The 18,193-nt window shown below is 31.1% G+C and overlaps 1 protein-coding gene across 12 annotated transcripts in view; it reads left to right on the top strand.

Annotated features, from left to right (window-relative positions):
* Positions 1-528: 528 nt before the first annotated feature.
* The window catches only part of LOC124543189 (basement membrane-specific heparan sulfate proteoglycan core protein), a 140,948-nt gene continuing 123,283 nt past the window's right edge, over positions 529-18,193 (top strand). For 7 of the 12 annotated variants that reach the window (XM_047121281.1, XM_047121283.1, XM_047121287.1 and 4 more), the window contains exon 1: positions 530-791. In XM_047121281.1, coding sequence (XP_046977237.1) covers positions 741-791 — 51 coding nt within the window. In that variant the 5' untranslated portion in view covers positions 530-740. Of the gene's footprint in view, positions 792-18,193 lie in introns of all 12 variants that reach the window. The other 5 variants (XM_047121276.1, XM_047121278.1, XM_047121277.1 and 2 more) reach the window with 1 other exon arrangement.

Below are 18,193 nucleotides of genomic sequence, written 5' to 3' on the forward strand. Positions count from 1 at the left end.
ATCGTATCGATAAAATTTTTACGATCAACACATTCGTTACAACGGCTGAAATAAATTTTAAAATTGAGTCCAAGTAAGGAATTTACACATCACATCAATATTGGTCTCCGGACAACATTAAAAATGATTACTCGGACAAACTTATCCAAAAATAAACGACCTTATTACTAACTTATATGCCATTATATTAAATGCCGTTCTGACCTACTTTAATCATTACTTTATTACAAACCAAATTTTAAGCCGGTTGGTGATTTTTAAGTTACGCTGTTATGAAAGAACACATTAATGTACGTGAATGCTCAAATCATATCAACATATAATGTTACTTTAACTTAGAACATAGTTCATATATTTAATCTTAAATAATAAGTCTATTTCTTGCTAACCCATTCCGCGGGATCAATGAGTGACAGAGAAGCGCTCTGTGAGTGGTGTTTCATTTACGTTTAATTTTTCTTCAAAATCCCCACCATTTGAAAATAATGGGACACACTGCCTATACAAGTAATGTATTATAAGCACATGCCTCTCTCGCGTAGGCCGATGCAAGTCGTAAGCGATGTGTGCACTTCTAAAGTTGGACCAAAAGTTGTAGCGAGCAAGTGAGCGCCGCAACTCGCGTCTCGCACCATTCCGCATTCGCGGTTCGACGCTAGCGAGGCACGGTTGGTGCCTCCGCGCTCGCCGCCTATCGGACAAACTTTATACCATCACATTATATCGACAATACTATCATCATGAGGGTCCCGACAACCCTCCTTCTCCTCCTCGTGACTCTCCTTGCCAAGGTAAGTACCCGGCATTTTGCGAATGCGTCGAATTTACGAGCGATTTTAAAACTAAAAAAAAAAAACTTTTCTTGAACACACTATAACTTTTTAATTTTTTAAGGAATTCTCCAAATTTCCAATCGCTAAACTTTTTAATAAAAAAGAATAAACAAAGCCTGTTGCCCTAAAGCCGGTTTCTGCAAACAACGTCTGATCGCTGAACGTTATTCAAACTTTTACGATGTGCATTTTACATCTAAGTTCGTTTAACATGTTGCCTGCATTATTGGAACTACTTTACTATTTTTTGCACACAATATTTGAAACACACAATACTATTTGTTGTTTATCGAACTTGATGAAAAGTTTTGCGCATAAAACAAGATGATTGTTTAAAAAAAATCTTAGATTCGAAGACGAATCGGGATGATTGAAAAAACCAATTCCGATATTAATAATTTAATTACTAGACACGAAACGTATATTTATAAGTAATAATTTTAAGATTTTTAATAAATGCAATCTATTTGTATTTAATTTTAAAACTAAGCAGAATAATTGTGTTCGTTGAGTTTTATTTATAGCGCACATAAGCGAAATTAGATAGCATATTTTATAAACAGTTTTACAACAGTGGCGAGGAATAAGTGAATGATAAAATTACGAAGTATTCATTTATACTTCAATTCACATATATTTCAATTAAAAACTCGATAGAAATAGTCAAATAACATATGACGAACTTTTGTTCGCCTTAGTTAATTTTTTTATTTCACGAAAGAATCCCAGAATTCTTTCAGAAAATTTAAGTTTTGTACGTAAAAAGATTGAACGATGGTTCCGTAAAGGGTATTAAAGAACTAATGTTAATTTAGATGATTATGATAATATGCTATTGGTAATGCAACAATCCCTGGCCGTCTGTTTTATAACGAAAAAATCACAATTAAATAATGTAAATTCCGATCAGAATCCTTCACCATGTAATTTAGTTCTAATGTGATTCGTACCAATAGATTTTTTAAATTTATATATATATATATGTGCAAGGCATTTTAAAAATATGATTCAAAAAATTCACTTTATTAAAAATTATATTAACTTTTTATTAATATTAAAATGCTTATCATATTAAAATGTATTTTATAAATTGTCTTTAAAATTAATTCTATTCGATTGTCAAAATTAATGAACATATCGAATAGCGACATAATTATGTATGAATTTGTCTCGTATTAAAACGTCGGTTTTGAGAAATTATAGTAATTATTATTTTTTAAATTTCGAATAACATCATATAATTCAAAAGGGTATACATACCTATCATAATACGATAGATATAGTGACACATTTTCAGACATGACAGGACATATTAAAGGTAAAAGCCTGATAAAATCACACTGGACATGCTCCTTCTGCTCTTAGGGTTAAAGCTTGGGACTTTATTTGGTACATCAATCTTGCCCACAGTGTAGCAAAATTCCAATACATGATAATATAAGAAATTGCCATATACACAAATTAAGGCTCTTTTCACGCTTGGGATTTTAACCCGCGGATTTCGTTAAGAACCTGGTTTTCTAAAGATATTTAACACGGCTGTTATATGATTTTATAAATTATATTGTATATGAAATGATGTAAGTAGGAATATGGACGAATATACATCCCTTAACCTCAAGTCAATTTACTTTAAGATCGAACATCACCTTAAAAGCTTTTTACTTCCAAAATGTACATAACACATGCAATAAACACTTTCAGGACGGTATTATTAAATACAAGTCGTCAAAATATGGTTTTGTTGAATATTAATTAATAATTATTCTAAAATTAATGTTATAACGTGATATTCCTCACTTACTTTTACGAGAAAATATAATTTTAAAAACGTTAAAAAACATTCATTAAATAATTTCCATCTTAATTCAGTAAAATAATAAAATATAAAGAATAATGATTGAGAAGGAACAGGGCCGGATTTAATCAAATCGTTCCAAATCAATACATCCTCTCTCCTTATAATATCCCTTTAAAAAAAAATCGACACCAAATTATCCAGACACTAATGTAGTATTGAGAAAGTATATTTTTTTAAGTAAAAAATATAACTTTTTGGGAAAATAATTCGCGGGGTTTGGGAGTCTGGTCCATATGGACCAGGCTATATGTGTAGTCTACAAGGATAATCCGTGACTGCATGAAAATCTAATATTACTAATCGACTAAGCGAGTTCGAAGTTATGATTAACTCAAATGAAATCGGAGACGTGCCTGAGTACCTACCGTATGCATACTACTTTAAGCGCAGTTTCTATAAAATTTATTATATTTCAAATTATATGTTCACATTAATTATCATATATTCATAATTAAATTTGTAATCAAAGAATTCCAGTAGAACTCGCTTTTTGTTGTAATTAAGCAATATTAAAAGATTTCATAAAAACAAAGGTATCCCTCAAATCGTATTGGATATTGGAAGCCTTACATGAGACATTAGTTTTTGTTGATAGAGATAAAATAAAAAAAAGTATTAGATCAACGTAGAAAATTAAATTGCTAGATAACGTCAGTAATCGGGTATAAGATCGGTTTTTTTTAACAATAATTAAAAATCTGAATAATATCAGATACAGATAAAAGTATTTTTATATTTAATTGCACAGTAAAAACACAGAACTTAATAATGCATATAATAATTATCCAAAAAAAAAATAGCACTTTTTTGAGAAAATTACGTATTAGATTTGACTTATTCTATCGTAAGCCATATAAGATTAAAAAAAAGAAACATCTTAAAAACGAACGTAAAAGAGTCAAATTAAATGATTTATTTTTAATAATTTTAAAATTCTAAATACTTTCAAACATAGTATATTCGTTAAAGTTTTCGTTTACATTTCTGAGAACGAGGCGTAGTTCGGTACCGCTAAGTTTGGATCATCATCGCTTGCCGTTTTGTTGTTATCAGACGTATGTATACACATTGCTATCAACTATACCAAGTTTCAAGTGGTTGACATTACCTTAAAATATTTTAATAAAATGTAATAATATCGCCTGTAAATCCTACATATGATATAATTTAATAAGATAACAAATTGAAATTGAAATATATATTCCATTGGTTTTATTTCGTTCGTATAAAATAATCATTAGTATAAAGATATAATTTTTATAATCATAAAAAAATGAACGTGCTATTTAATGTAGTCGTAGTAGTTTTATATAATTAATTAATTCGTTGTAAAAAAAACCATACTTCTTTGTGGCCAGTGATGAAATCAATTCTGTTATTAACAAAAGCGTAACGTTTAAATATTATTGTGTAATAAAATTAAAGAGGTTTTATTTGGTAAGTTTTTAATTTTTTAATGATCTTAACTAGCCTTCAATTATCCATTTTAAACTTTGCCCGGACAGGGATTGTTTTGATTGCACTTAGGGTACGAGAATAGTAGAAGAGGTAAGTTTTCGGCCACTGGTGTTGCTTGGACTTCGAACTAGGACTTAAAGGTTTTTGGAGATTATTGATCAAGGGGTAATCGAACAATTTATAGCTAAATATACTATTTAAATTGAATGTATATAATTGTTGCATTTTTTTATAGAAATTGAATATACATTTTTGCCACGTGGTTGATGTCTCGAAAAAGGTTTATGGAAATGATAAATACTCAAGATCATTTTTTTAAATATTATACACACTAAATTATGGTTAAACGATTATATAAACTATATGCCAAAAAAAACGTTCTCCTCAAAGGGAGAGCTTGCTATTCTGAATGTTATCATGCGTTTTGAAATTAACAAAATAAATTAAATATTAAAATTGTAAGAATATTCTTGATATGTAGGTATATAATATGATTAAAATAAAGCACATAATGAGTATATCATATCAAGTATTTGGTGACCCCATCAACCAGGACGCGCCGATAGGGTCATCTTGTATTTCCTAACAACAAGATATGCGATTATTTAGGTTCGTATGCCGTACAAACTTCAAGTTTTTCGGAAGAATCCTTTGAAACTACGATTTAGTTTTGTGGTATTCAGAGATCAAAAGTATACGAAACGCTTTTATTTCTATGGAATGCTCGGCACTGCTCTTAAATATTTTAAAAAGTTTAATTTCTTGTTTTTAACTTACTATTTTTCTATTGGGGTAAAAAAAATAAGTGATTGATGACTTATGTATGAAATTGGATGGTTTAAATACGAATTTATAAGCGTCGTCATAATCGGTGTCAACGGTTTTATTTGTAAAATACATCGTCACTTTCCTTATCAGCGTTAGAAAGTGGAAGGTAAATTTTGATAAGAGATTTTCTGTTAATCACTATCTTTATAATCTGCGCAAAACTGATTATTATAAATTGGGACATGAGTAGTTACGGCATATAAGCTTAACTTCGCTCGATACCCGCTTACACATTTTACGAGAACGTAACGATTAATAATAATCGATTTTTCCGTTTATTAAGTCTCTTGCATATATGGCACTCGTTGGTGAACTAAAATAATGGCAAGTCCTTTAAATCGTTTGAAACTTAATAATTAGATTCATGTTTTAATTATTTCATTATCATCAGACTGTTTTATTCCACCAACCCGCATTGGAACAGCGTGGTGGAAATATGTTCCAAACCCTCTCCTTAATGGAAGAGGAGGCCTTATCCCAGCAGTGGGAAATTTACAAACTGTTTATAGAAAAATCGTAATTCAAACTTAATATAAAGAGGAGAAACTTCTGTAATCCTTGTTCTATCGACGAGAACGACAAAATTGTTCCCCTAATAAAAACTCTTTAGATGATTAGATGATACTTGGTATACATATAGTTAAGTGCCAGGGCATAGGTTTTTGGGGATGACGGTTTGAGTGCTGTAGTTAAAGCTTTTTAAATTTCGCGTGCTTAAAACCGTAGATTCAGCTAGTACTTAATTGTAATTAAACCACAAAAAAACAACCGCGATATATTAAAAACACATAAATTGCAATTGCAAAATGATATCTCGTATATAAATTGTTTATTAAAACGAAATATTTCGGTTTCGTTGTTGATAAGCTTTTTTTTTATGTTATTACAAATGAACATAGGTTATGTGTTTGTTTTGATCCGAGGTCTATTAATAAGCGAGTGACGTATGTTTGATTGACTAGCCGTCGAACACGTTATTAGATAAAAATAGGACATCACCTATTGTTTATGTTACTTCTCAATAATATCGTGTGTATGATTGTTCGTTAATCACCTCAGAGCAGATTCGAATGAAGTTGAATGTAAATAGATCATATTTAGGGACATGAATGGGACTGTTTTTATTTAGGTCAAATTATTTTTTTAATAAATGACAATGTACATATTTTAACATCTGCTTTCCATAAATCTGCTAGTTTATTATTTAATCTACGTTCATTCTGGAATCAATGCAAATATAGAATCGAACGATGAAGTCATTCGTGTGCGACCGAATGTTTGTCGAACAAATTTTTGCATAGCGGTAGATCAAAGATTCCTACGGAGTCAACGATTATATACATGGCTTGTGTTTGCACGATGATATCGGTACCGAGCTATATTTCATTCCCCCAATTCCATCGGATAAATGCGTGTAACAGAAAATTGTTACGAGTTATTTAGGCATTGTTTTTTTCATGTAAGTGACCGCTCGCAAGATTGTCGCTGAGGTTATCCAGTGTGTTATCGCTGCCGGTCCGCACTGTGTCAATTTTCCAATTTTAGTTCTCGATAATTATACGAAATAGTTTTTTTTTTCTGATTTTTCGGAACAGTTATCTGTCCAGTTTATCGTCAGTGACCCAACCCGACTTGTACAATGATATCGATAACGCATATTCGCTTCTTATACAAAACATCGTAACAACAAATCATCTGTTAATTACAGAAGTCTTCGTTATTATTATTAACCTATATATTTATCGTAACAATAACAGCAGAAAACGTCTCGTTACCGCTAAGATATGAATGAATGGCATTCGAATGAATTGTCGAGAAAAGAATTATAATCAAAGTGATGAGTTCAACACTCGACTCTTACACTCTTTGATGCGACATTTAACTGATAAATTAAAGTTTTACTTTTACACGATAGGTATGATAGGTCTTGTTATACTAAAGAATTAGTACTGTCGAAGAATGTTACTCGGTATCTATATGATGTGACGCAATGTGGTTTCCGTAGCGAAGTTAGATCATCCTATGTTGCTGATACTGAACTAGGATTGATAAGGCAGCGAATAGGTTGGACGAAATACAAGCGTTAAATCTAACATGAGAGTAATGACCTTAGATTATTTTTGTTCTAATTTTGTTTTTTTTTTTTCTACATATCGTTTTTGCTAATTATAACGCCATATCTATAATTAACTAGATATGTATAATGAAGAAAAAAATGAACAGCTTTTAGATTATAGTAATTAGTATTTGAATTTGATTTATTGTTTCTTATTGCGTACGAAGTAGGTTCGTTAATAATGAGTAAGAATTTACTTAATATGCTGCGTAAAACAAAGATAAGTTGTGATAACTTGGTCGGCCTATTTTGATATGAGCTTGCTAATCAGAGTACGGCGGATGTATTTATAAGGTGCATTATAGCTCTGCAACGAAATGATTTTAGGCAAAGTTCAAACTAGACTGTTATTGTGCTACTGAATATTTTAATTGTCTTCAATAAACTTTACTTTTGCAGACAATATATATATATCTAATTATGCTTATATAAAAAGTAAAAAAAGTAAAGTAACAGCCTGTAAATTACCCACTGCTGGGCTAAGGCCTCACAGGTTTCCTCACGATGTTTTCCTTCACCGCCGAGCACGAATTATTATAAACACAAATTAAGCATATAAATATATATATATTCTATATATATATATATATATATATATATATATATATATATATATATATATATATATATATATATATATATATATATATATATATATATAGTGGTGCTTGCCAGGGCTTGAACTCGAAATCATCGATTAAGAAGCACGCGTTCTAACCACTGGTCCATCTCGGCTCTCTGTTATGCTTAATTGTAAGAGAGGTTTTTTTATGTTTATTTTGCTTAAGAGCAACTTAGATAACCAGGCTGAGGCTATCTAAGTATCGTTTTATTTATAAATGTCTTATAAATATATTAAATGGTTTTCTCGTTAACGGATATTGCAAAACTTTAAAATTATTGCATTTGAGGTTAAACATCGATCGATAGAACACAATTCATTATTTTAAAAGTATATACACATTTAAGTTAATTGTTTCATCCTGTATTTAATAAAACCCAGGATGCAGTGTAACATAAGTAAAGAATTAAAGTTTCACAAACAATTTTTTTATATTCGAAGTATAATTTTTCATGATTACATTTAATTAATAATTCGAAACAATATTGAGTTTTAACTTAAATTGTGATGCTGCTCAGTAAAAGCTTGCAGGCATCCTGAAATAACAAAATCTTATTTTAGATAAGATACGTCCTTATGTCCGCAGATAGGAATATTACAAAAAAAATAACGCCTAGAGTTCCAACCGTGTATAGCTCAACGTTTGCTACTTGCATTCAAAAAAAAAACATCCTAAATTCTACACAAAGATCGTCGTTCAGGCGTGACTTCACAACAGACATACAAGTAATTTATTTTGCATCTATAATGTATTCCCGATCAATATTTGTATAAAAATATGTACAAAAACTTTAAATTTATCTTTTTCGTTTCGAGCGTAATAAATTTGACTACAACGTAGTATTTCATAAAAAAAACGTCCTTGAATTCGCGTCTTGCGTCAGGACAAATACATCAAGAATAGTAATTTAAACATACGGTCTGGATATCTTAACGCGATAACAGAGTATATGGATACTATCGTGTAAATACGACAGGACAATCAATAAAGTTAGGTCAATAATGTAAATGCTATATACCCAGTTTTTAACGAATCATATTTGCTGGAGATAAAGAACAGATACCGAAAATTCGCTTATAATCGTTTCTTAGAATTATATCTCAGGGTGAAGACGGAATGACTTTTTTACAATATAGGCCGGCGGATGTGCGTAGGCGATGTCACTAAGAAATATTAATCATTCCTTAAATAGCCAATGCGCTACCAACCCTGAAAACTAAGATTCCTTGTGCCTATAGTTACACTGGCTCACTCACCGTTCACATTGGAACACAACAGTACATCAACAACAATTGCGGCGGGGCTTACCTATCCCGTCTGGATGGTTTGCAAAATGTCCGGAAATGTTTTACAAATTATGACTTTTCTGAACAAAGTGAAATAATAAATCGATATTCAATCTGGGGAAACGGATATGTAAGCAGATTTAATTAAATTCCGATTTAAGCTGATATGCTGTCATGGATATAGAATACCGCTGAACGAATTAAGTTTAAAATATTTTTAAATTTCACATCTGTGACTATCGTTGCGTCGTTCACGATTTAATCCTTCGCTGTATTTGAGACATTTGAACTACATTTGTTTTAATCATATAAACTCTAAATAGAACACGTGAGGATTACAGGTTCGAATCCGGACAAGCACTAATGATTTCAGTTATCTTTTTATCTTTAAATTTGTGAAATGTCTTTTCCTTTATTATAAATAAAAACACATTGATTTAACTTGCATGCCTCTAATGAAAATCAGTTGCATTAGTCCACCAAAAACGAGTTTGTCCAGCGTGGTGGGATATACTCCAAACCTACTTCAAAGGGGACTTCGGAAGATATTATAACAGGCTTTTAAACTTATTTTAAAACCACGATAATTGCTTGATTTCATTAAGAGCATAAAAATACATTTCAAGTTTATATTTTACAAGTAAAACGGATATTATTTTATTTATAGTACATAATTATAAAAAGTCAGGTTGGTGTATAATTATATAGCAACTATATAATTACTATATACCTATCGTTCACGTTTCCTTAGATCAACTGGTTATTATAATTTTTACATAGTTTTTTTCTAAATGCTAAAATTGAATACATGGTGTTAATTTTTTATGCGTCAGGTTTAATTGTATTGCGTATCACACTTACCTAATACTTATACACGATTCGATAACGATATTACCGATTATTTTTGCTAACAAGGAATTCAACTCTTGAAAACTGGATGCTTAACACATATACGATTTTTTTAGTTATGTTTTGATATAAACCAATCGAAAAAAAAAGTTGATAAATTGATTGTACGTAACAAATTAATAGCTGTCAAGTATTTGTATTTGATTTATATATTAAAGTTAAAACATATGTACTATATAAATACGAAATTACGTCTTTCTGTTTGTCTGTCTGTTGCACAGACATAGGCTTTTGTGTATATATAGCTTCTGATTAACAATCTTTGAAACACGTACAAAAAAGGCGAAAACTACTTACATACAATTATCGTTTGAAAAAGTTATTATATAATACAATATTAATGTAATCATCTAATAATGAATATTAGTTCTGTGACATTGCCGAAAAGACCTTGTGACAGGCAAACATACACACACGTCTCAACGTGCAAATGGGAGAATAAACAGATTGGTGACACTAATAGACAAACGAATCAATAGTTCACACTAATCTATACTTATCTTTTTTGTATAAGCTTACAACCTCCACAGACTCTATATTTTGGCGTATTAAAGTTTTTTTTTTTTTTATTTGAAAGAAATTCTATCTCTTTGCCTGTTAGTCTTTAATGGCTAAACCGAACCGGATCAAATTATTGAAATTAGTTATGAAGCAGATTTAAACTACAGAATGGAGATAGGCTATATTTTTATCCCTAATAACCGAAGACAGACTTTACGTAAAACGAGAGACCAGTGCGGGCGACTACTAGTAGTAGGTATATAAGTAATTCCTAGGAGTTCAAACTCGCTTCCATATTTTGGCTATAAAAAGAAAAGACGCAGAGTTATTTTAATATTTATATTTTAATTAATAATATTAGAATCGTATATATGAAAAGCATAAGCCGATTTTAGTCCTAGTAATTATGGGACAGAAATGGTTTCACTTTAATGAGCTCTACCGAAGATGTGCGGAGTCTTAATATCAATTTACTAAATTGTTATGATTTAGTAAATAATATACAATTTTACAGAGAGGAAATACGTTACTGTCCCGCTAGAGGGCGGAGCTATGACGGTATATATATATAACAAATGTAAAACGTGCGAACAGAAGTTATCAGTTTACTATTCTTTCTCTCTCTTACTCAAAACAATACTATAGGTTTCGAAACTTTTAAAAAACTGTTGAGTAAACGCGAAATTTCGCGTGCTACCTATTAGTAATTGATGAGCTAGACCGACCTTGATGATCAAAACGTCAAAGTGCTTAAGTGAAGATATTATTATCATTCTAAACGCCTGTTACAAATGTTAAATTACCGTTTTTATCAATTTATATATATCGCAATACTTTTAAATGTTTACAACGCGTAATATATCACAAAACTTTATGCTTAATTCAAATAGGTCGTGTCTTATTGACTTCGAACTCTAACTCAATATGTTGATATGATAACATGTCACAATACCCTAATTTTAAGTGAATTCTCATTACAAATACATACAGCTAGATGATTGTTCTGTTCTGCAGTTATATTCTGTCAGAACTCACTTCGTATGTCACTCGCGACGGTGATACATTACGAATGTACTTTAAATACTATATTTATTGATAGTGATCGCTGATTGGTCGTTTCAATCGTTATTTTATATAGGTAATTATTAATGTATCAATACCAATTATTTCGTATGATATAACACAATCTTCGGTTATGAGATTTTTTATTATAGAATAGTTCTACTGTATCCAAAAATCGATTACGAATTATGCATAGACAAACTCTTTAGTTTTATAAATGATTAGTTGTCGGTAGAGGTCACGCAAAGAAACACCTATTTCCATCCTTGAAGTTCACAATGCTTCAAAACAAATTGCGTCAAATTTTGTGTTCTTGCCGTACAAGATCAACAGACGGGCATAGTTACTTTCGGATTTATAACATTTTTTTTTGTATAGAACATTTTGAGAGCGTTTGAGGTTTTAGAATTTAGATGTCGCATCGGCAGAATTCGTAAAACCGATTACAACCGAATTAAGTACGCTATTCCAAATTATCAATATTTATTTCTCACGCGAATATAATCTTTGCATAAACGTAATAACTTGTAATATCATATGACCTAATATATTCGTCAATTTGTCGCGTCGATTTACGGGCACTTGCTTTCTCTGACGCGTGAATCTATAGCGACGAATAGCGTCGAATGGCGCGTAAGGGAGCTATTTCTATTGGTTGTGTAAATCGGCAAGAATCGGTTTTATTTTTATTTCATTGCATTTTCCGATGCTACATCTAATTTGTGTCTTACTATACGTTCATGGCTGTTCCTTTGCTGGCGTTTCACATTCGCCACGCATTTGATGCAAGTGTTGTTTTGCAAAATAGATTGCGTATAGGTACAGTTGACGAGTATTCTTGAATTCTTTAATGGGTAGTCACTAAGAACACTTACGTTATCTCCTCTTTGATATCATTGTGCATGATGCACTGAACACATTTGATATTATAATGCATTCAATTATAACTCTTAACATAAAACAATACGAAATAAATTTGGATGTATAATTTGAGACACGAACATATTTTGCAAAGTCGTAACTAGTGTTACCAGATGTTCTTACGTTATTAGGACGTCTGAGTTAAAAAAAAAAAATCTTGAATATTGATTTCATTTTTTTAAATTGGCACCATGTAATAATAAATTTTATTTATCCTAATTATTATAATTTCTATGTTTGCTAACTGACTTTGATATTCCATGACAACTATTAGTAATTAATTCAATATATATAGCTGGATGCGAGTAGCCGGAGAAAGACCACAGTGGCGTGCACTTGGAGATGCCTTTGTCCAGCAGTGGACGGAAACGGGCTGATGATGATGATGATTAATTCAATACATTTTAATAATTTCATTCAAAATAATTTAGCAGAAATATTACTTAAATATACATGCTACTTTTGTCCCGTTAATTGGAGCATTGATCCTTGCAACCCTAGTCGTGACATCCCATTGCTTCTTGGAATCGTCGTATATACAAACAGTATCTATCTATTTATATATACAGTTGTTTTGAGAACCAGTTTTGTTTATCTTAGAGGTTGGTGCGGTTTCATCGAGGTTTATGTTGAGGCATTGGAAGCGTGGGCGAAGCCGAACACGCAATAGTTATGTTTCGCGAGAGAATATCCTGTCTGATTTCTGGGTAGGGATTTCTGAGTCACGGCTGCACTGACCGCACGACTGTATTGTTGATTACTTATTGAAATTAGGTATTATTTACTAAATAAAACATTTATTGGGCTTGTTGTCATTTTAATTATTTTTAAAGGACATTTTAAACTTTAACGATGTTAATAGCATGATAATTTTGGACGTAATTTAGGATATTGGTATAAACATTGTTTTAGTAAGGAGGTTCAATACGAGCGACGGTAGGTGGTTTGAAAAGTTCATAGGTCGCATTATTTCGCGTCGCAGTGACGTCAACTGGCAGCTAAGATCATAAAAATCATTTAACGAAATAATATAATATTTGTATTTTATTTTATGAGCTTGTCTTGCTTTTCGCTTCTATCTTAATAGATCTGAAAATTTGATGTATTCAAAACCTTAAGGCCAGTTGTTAGATAGATAAAAAAAAATTGGATTAATAAAAAAGTAAATATTTTTTATAATCCGAGCTACAGATTTCATCTTTATAACATAATACATTTTTAAATTATATTTTGAAACACTAAATGTACGATATAATAATTATTATTACCAATAATAATATTTAAATTCAACTAGAATTGTTTATCACAATTTGTTAAAATATTTCGAGAACATTTTATATCATTAAACAATTTCAACATATCTGTTACCACTATCAGATTACTATTTAAAATATACATTAAATATATTATTAAAATATGTTTAAACTAAGGGACTTAGAACAGATATCAAAACATATACCAAATTCTTTTATAAAAATGATTATAATCATTGTTGCGCTGTTGCGTAGAAAAATTCTTTCGAGCAATTTACAATAAATAAATTAGAATATACCTCTGCTCATATAAAATATGAGCGTCTATACTATGCGCTACTGTTTGACTCTTTTCTTAGAGTTTTAGTGATTCATATTGTTAAGAGGTCGAAATACTTATACCGACAGGAAATCACTTGTTTATTGCAAAGTCTAATGACAATAATTAACTTAGCGGAGACTAAGTATATAAATACCATTAACTGAGCGAAGACGTCCATACTAAGAATAAATAAATCTTATTAAATGACGCAATATTCGTCTGATAAAGGGTTTATGTTCATAACATTCTTATAATTATATAAATAGAATCTGTTGAAACGTATTGTCACTATGAAAGTTTTAAAGTAACGTATTAAGGCTGCTTTCTGACTTTTACCTTTACTTTTCTCTAGCAACAATTATCCATTGCTTTACAATGCTAATTTTTGTACACGACATAGAAATATATACATATAATGTATAGGGGTAAAAAGCAAATATATCTGAGGTGTGAGATTAGATCAGTGAGATTATAATTTATGGGTTACTTATATAAACTGTGTTCAAGATAATTAAATATAAGATGTATCATGGATAAAATGTGCCGTGAAAATCAAAGGGAACAAGCTAACAGCTGTTATTTACATTATCATTCAATGTCATTCGTTTCAAACTGTGCTCCGTTTGAATGGTTACGTCAAAACATGTTATGTACGACAAACGATTGGCTGGAAGCTCCACGCTTATGCGGATGAATGAAGCGTATGGGATAAGATAAAGACGTCGGTTTTCATCTAATAACATCGACTACAAAATTTCAAAATTTAATATTTTTCACATTCATTTCTCGTTCTTTTCCCAATAATTATCAAAATAACTAATTAATTATGAGGCTCGAAAATATCTATTATGAAATTATTAATTTGTAATTGACGCATTTAAAAAGTTTTACGATATATTTATCTGTTCTTCGGTTTAGTCAGTAAAAGAAAGTCGTGTGTTTTTTGGAACCGACTTATAAGTTCCTGTTGGTATTTGTTAAAAAATATTCAATTATATATAAATATTATTCAATAATAAGAACAGTCAAAAAACGTTAAACAGTCTTGTTAGAATGCAAATAATCAAACTTTGATTAATGAAATAGTAATTAAATACTTTTATTATGAAATATAGTAGGTAAATAAATAATTTTAAGTACAATGCGATTTATCCGAATTTTATACATCAATACTGACACAATTGTTTTCCTTAGTAAGGACTCTCAGGAAAACTACTTTTGGTGTCGCCACAACTAATTATTTGTAGTTAGAATACGTATTGCAACAATATTCGATATCTTTAACAGCGGCGCTCGGTGCGGATGCGCCGGCGTTTTCAATCGCTCTTTCAGCGCTTTGTTTGCGCTGTAGGGATTCATTGAACTAATTTATATACATCGTTTGTCCACGTTACCAATCATCCCAATCAATTACGCCAGCCCTGAGCTCGTTTTTAAACTGTTTAAATTTGATTTATACGACGGGCTCATGAAAATATTGCATCATGATTATTCGTTTCATACACTTTAACTTGCCGGGTCAGAGGCTATATTAATTTATTATTTATTACATTGACGACTTTTCGAGACGATTGTACCAGAATTAACGCATTATGCGTTTATGTCATGCAGTGACACGGAGAGAGATTGTAGTCACCTTTGCTGGACATTGCTATGCTTCTAGATATTATGTATGTGTTGTACATATGTATGTGTTACGATGTCAATGTGTGAACCGTGTTTGTTTTTAAATGTCATGTCATGTCATGTCATGTAATTACATCGAATACATTGCTTCGATTAACTTATCAGTGTGTTATTATGACAACAAAAAGGTATATTGCCTTATTTGTTTAATTATAAAATAATAGTAATTACTTATAGATAACTAAGAGATCAACACGGTCACAGTTAAGTCATAAATCTGATATTTGATTCCCATATTATTAAATTTTAATCTATTGTTTTACTAAGTGTAAGAAACTAAATTATATAAATTATGCAAAATGTTAAACTAATCGATACTTTATAAAACTCGAGCTAAGGGTACTTTCATGAGCAAGAGAAAGTATATCCGACTGGCCGAAAAGGCTCTAACTTGGCGCTGATTGCGATACTTTGATAGCAGGGCTTACTTGAAAAATATGAGTATAATTTGGTATGCGGCGAAGTGTCGAGAGGGCGTCATCGTCGGTCGAGACAAAACCCGGTCGGATCGGGGGCTAATTGAGCGAAGAATGGCCGCCACCCTCTTAGTATTCTGTCCGGCGATGCCCGAGGAGCCGAGCGTTTTGAACATCAATCTCAATACTGCGAGGATGACGGCGCGGCGGAAAGCGCGCTCGCCGACAAGGAACCCCTCTTAGCGCCTTGACCGCTGCCTCTGTTCACTCACGGGACACTTTGATTGATCCTTTTATAGCCGATAATACTGTTGTTCCTACCACGATGTGCAATTATGTCTGTCAACCCTGTCGATGTTAGTTGTCTTAAACCTACTATCTTATGGGAACATAGTCAATTATAAATGTGAAAGTTTGGGTTAAACGGATTAGTTTTACTTAACGCAGAGGCTACATAACATCTTACCTAGGTTACCTATCACGACCGAATCCGTCTGCGGAAGATATAAGAACTATCTAACTAACCAGACAACTATATATTAATGTTATGATTTACTTAAGATTATATTTTAGATTCGGCAAGGGACGATATGAAACTAGCAAAACATAAGTGATATTGCTTAACCGCTGATCCTGGGCTGTCCGTTGAATAACAATGGAAAATCCATTTCGGGTGTTCCAGATGACATGGACGCGCCATTAACGTATGAATATATGTATTACATGTGATCCTTATTTTCAACTATTCCCTGAATCTCCAAACCTAAGGCATAGAAATTTTATAAATGAATCGAGTGTTTCGATAAAAAGTTTTGTCACCAAATCGCGAGCTAAAGATAGCACTGTGTTGTGTTTAAAATTTTTAGACAGACTTAATTTTATCACAAAACAATCGATTGGAAAATTTTTCAATAGTTCAGAAATGATTTGATATTTCGGTAGCAGCTGAAACGTTGATATGAATTAGTATAAAAGTTAAAAGTTTCGAAATGCTTTTATTTTATTTCTACGTTTTAAAATAACATCAGGACGAAATAACTTTATGCTCGCATTTTTGTCTGCTTTTTACATACAAGTTTTGAGCGAAACAAAGTCTGGTAAAATGCATTGTGTTTTTGAGAAAAACTTCATAATTTTGTGGCAGAGCGGGTAAAGCGATCGCCAGCGGATTACACGCTTGTTAACAGGATCATATATTTTTCATAATAAGGAATCTTCTTATCTAAGTCAGTATATTTAATCATATAATTTGTTGTTTTCATAATTATTTTTAATAGGATAATAGAAACCTATTTTGAAAATAATCATTACAATTAATGTAAGCTTATCTATAGTATTGTAATGATGCGTTTATAAACACATGTAATATGAACCTTAAGATCATAACAATAGACATTATTTCGAAGCGCATATATTTTTAACAAAATATCTATTTTATGTATCGAATCATTAGGTAGTTAAAGCGTGGAAACAAAGCGATCGAGACTTCCTCCTAAGACAAAAATGACTTAAATGTCTCGAAAAGTCAAAAAGGGATTACGGGAAGCGTTAACAATGACTTTGAAAGCTGTAGGTACCTATTTACTTTTCGCCGTTCGCATGGAGTGGCAGACAGTTCTCCTCTCGCTTACATACATTTCATGAGCTATTACACACCGACCCAACGTGCAGATGTAATCAGAAATCTACATAAAGCTGATACAACAATTCGTCCAATACTGGTTTTTTTTTAAATACTCTTTAATTTTATTTAACAGCAAAAATCCAAAGTTCCTTCTGAGCGATTACGTATTACATTTATTCCTTATTCGATTTTTAAGATTCATTAGTTTTGTCTGCGCTTTGATAGAACAAACGGCTCTAAATTTTTTTTTAAACGACCAATACTTTAAATATAGTTTATTCAAAGATTACTACTACTTTTTAATTGGTTTTATTTGGATTAGAGCTGTTAAAATATGTAAAAAAATATTATACTTAATAGATAATGTGTCCAAAAATATTGTAGTAATACATCGTACATTTACTTAACAAAAATATTACTTATATTAAAATGATCTCATTGACAATCAATTGACATTTAAGGTTTTTTATTTATTTTAATATTATTATTTTTTA

Source organism: Vanessa cardui, chromosome Z (assembly GCF_905220365.1).
Source record: "Vanessa cardui chromosome Z, ilVanCard2.1, whole genome shotgun sequence".
NCBI classification, from domain to species: Eukaryota; Metazoa; Arthropoda; class Insecta; order Lepidoptera; family Nymphalidae; genus Vanessa; species Vanessa cardui.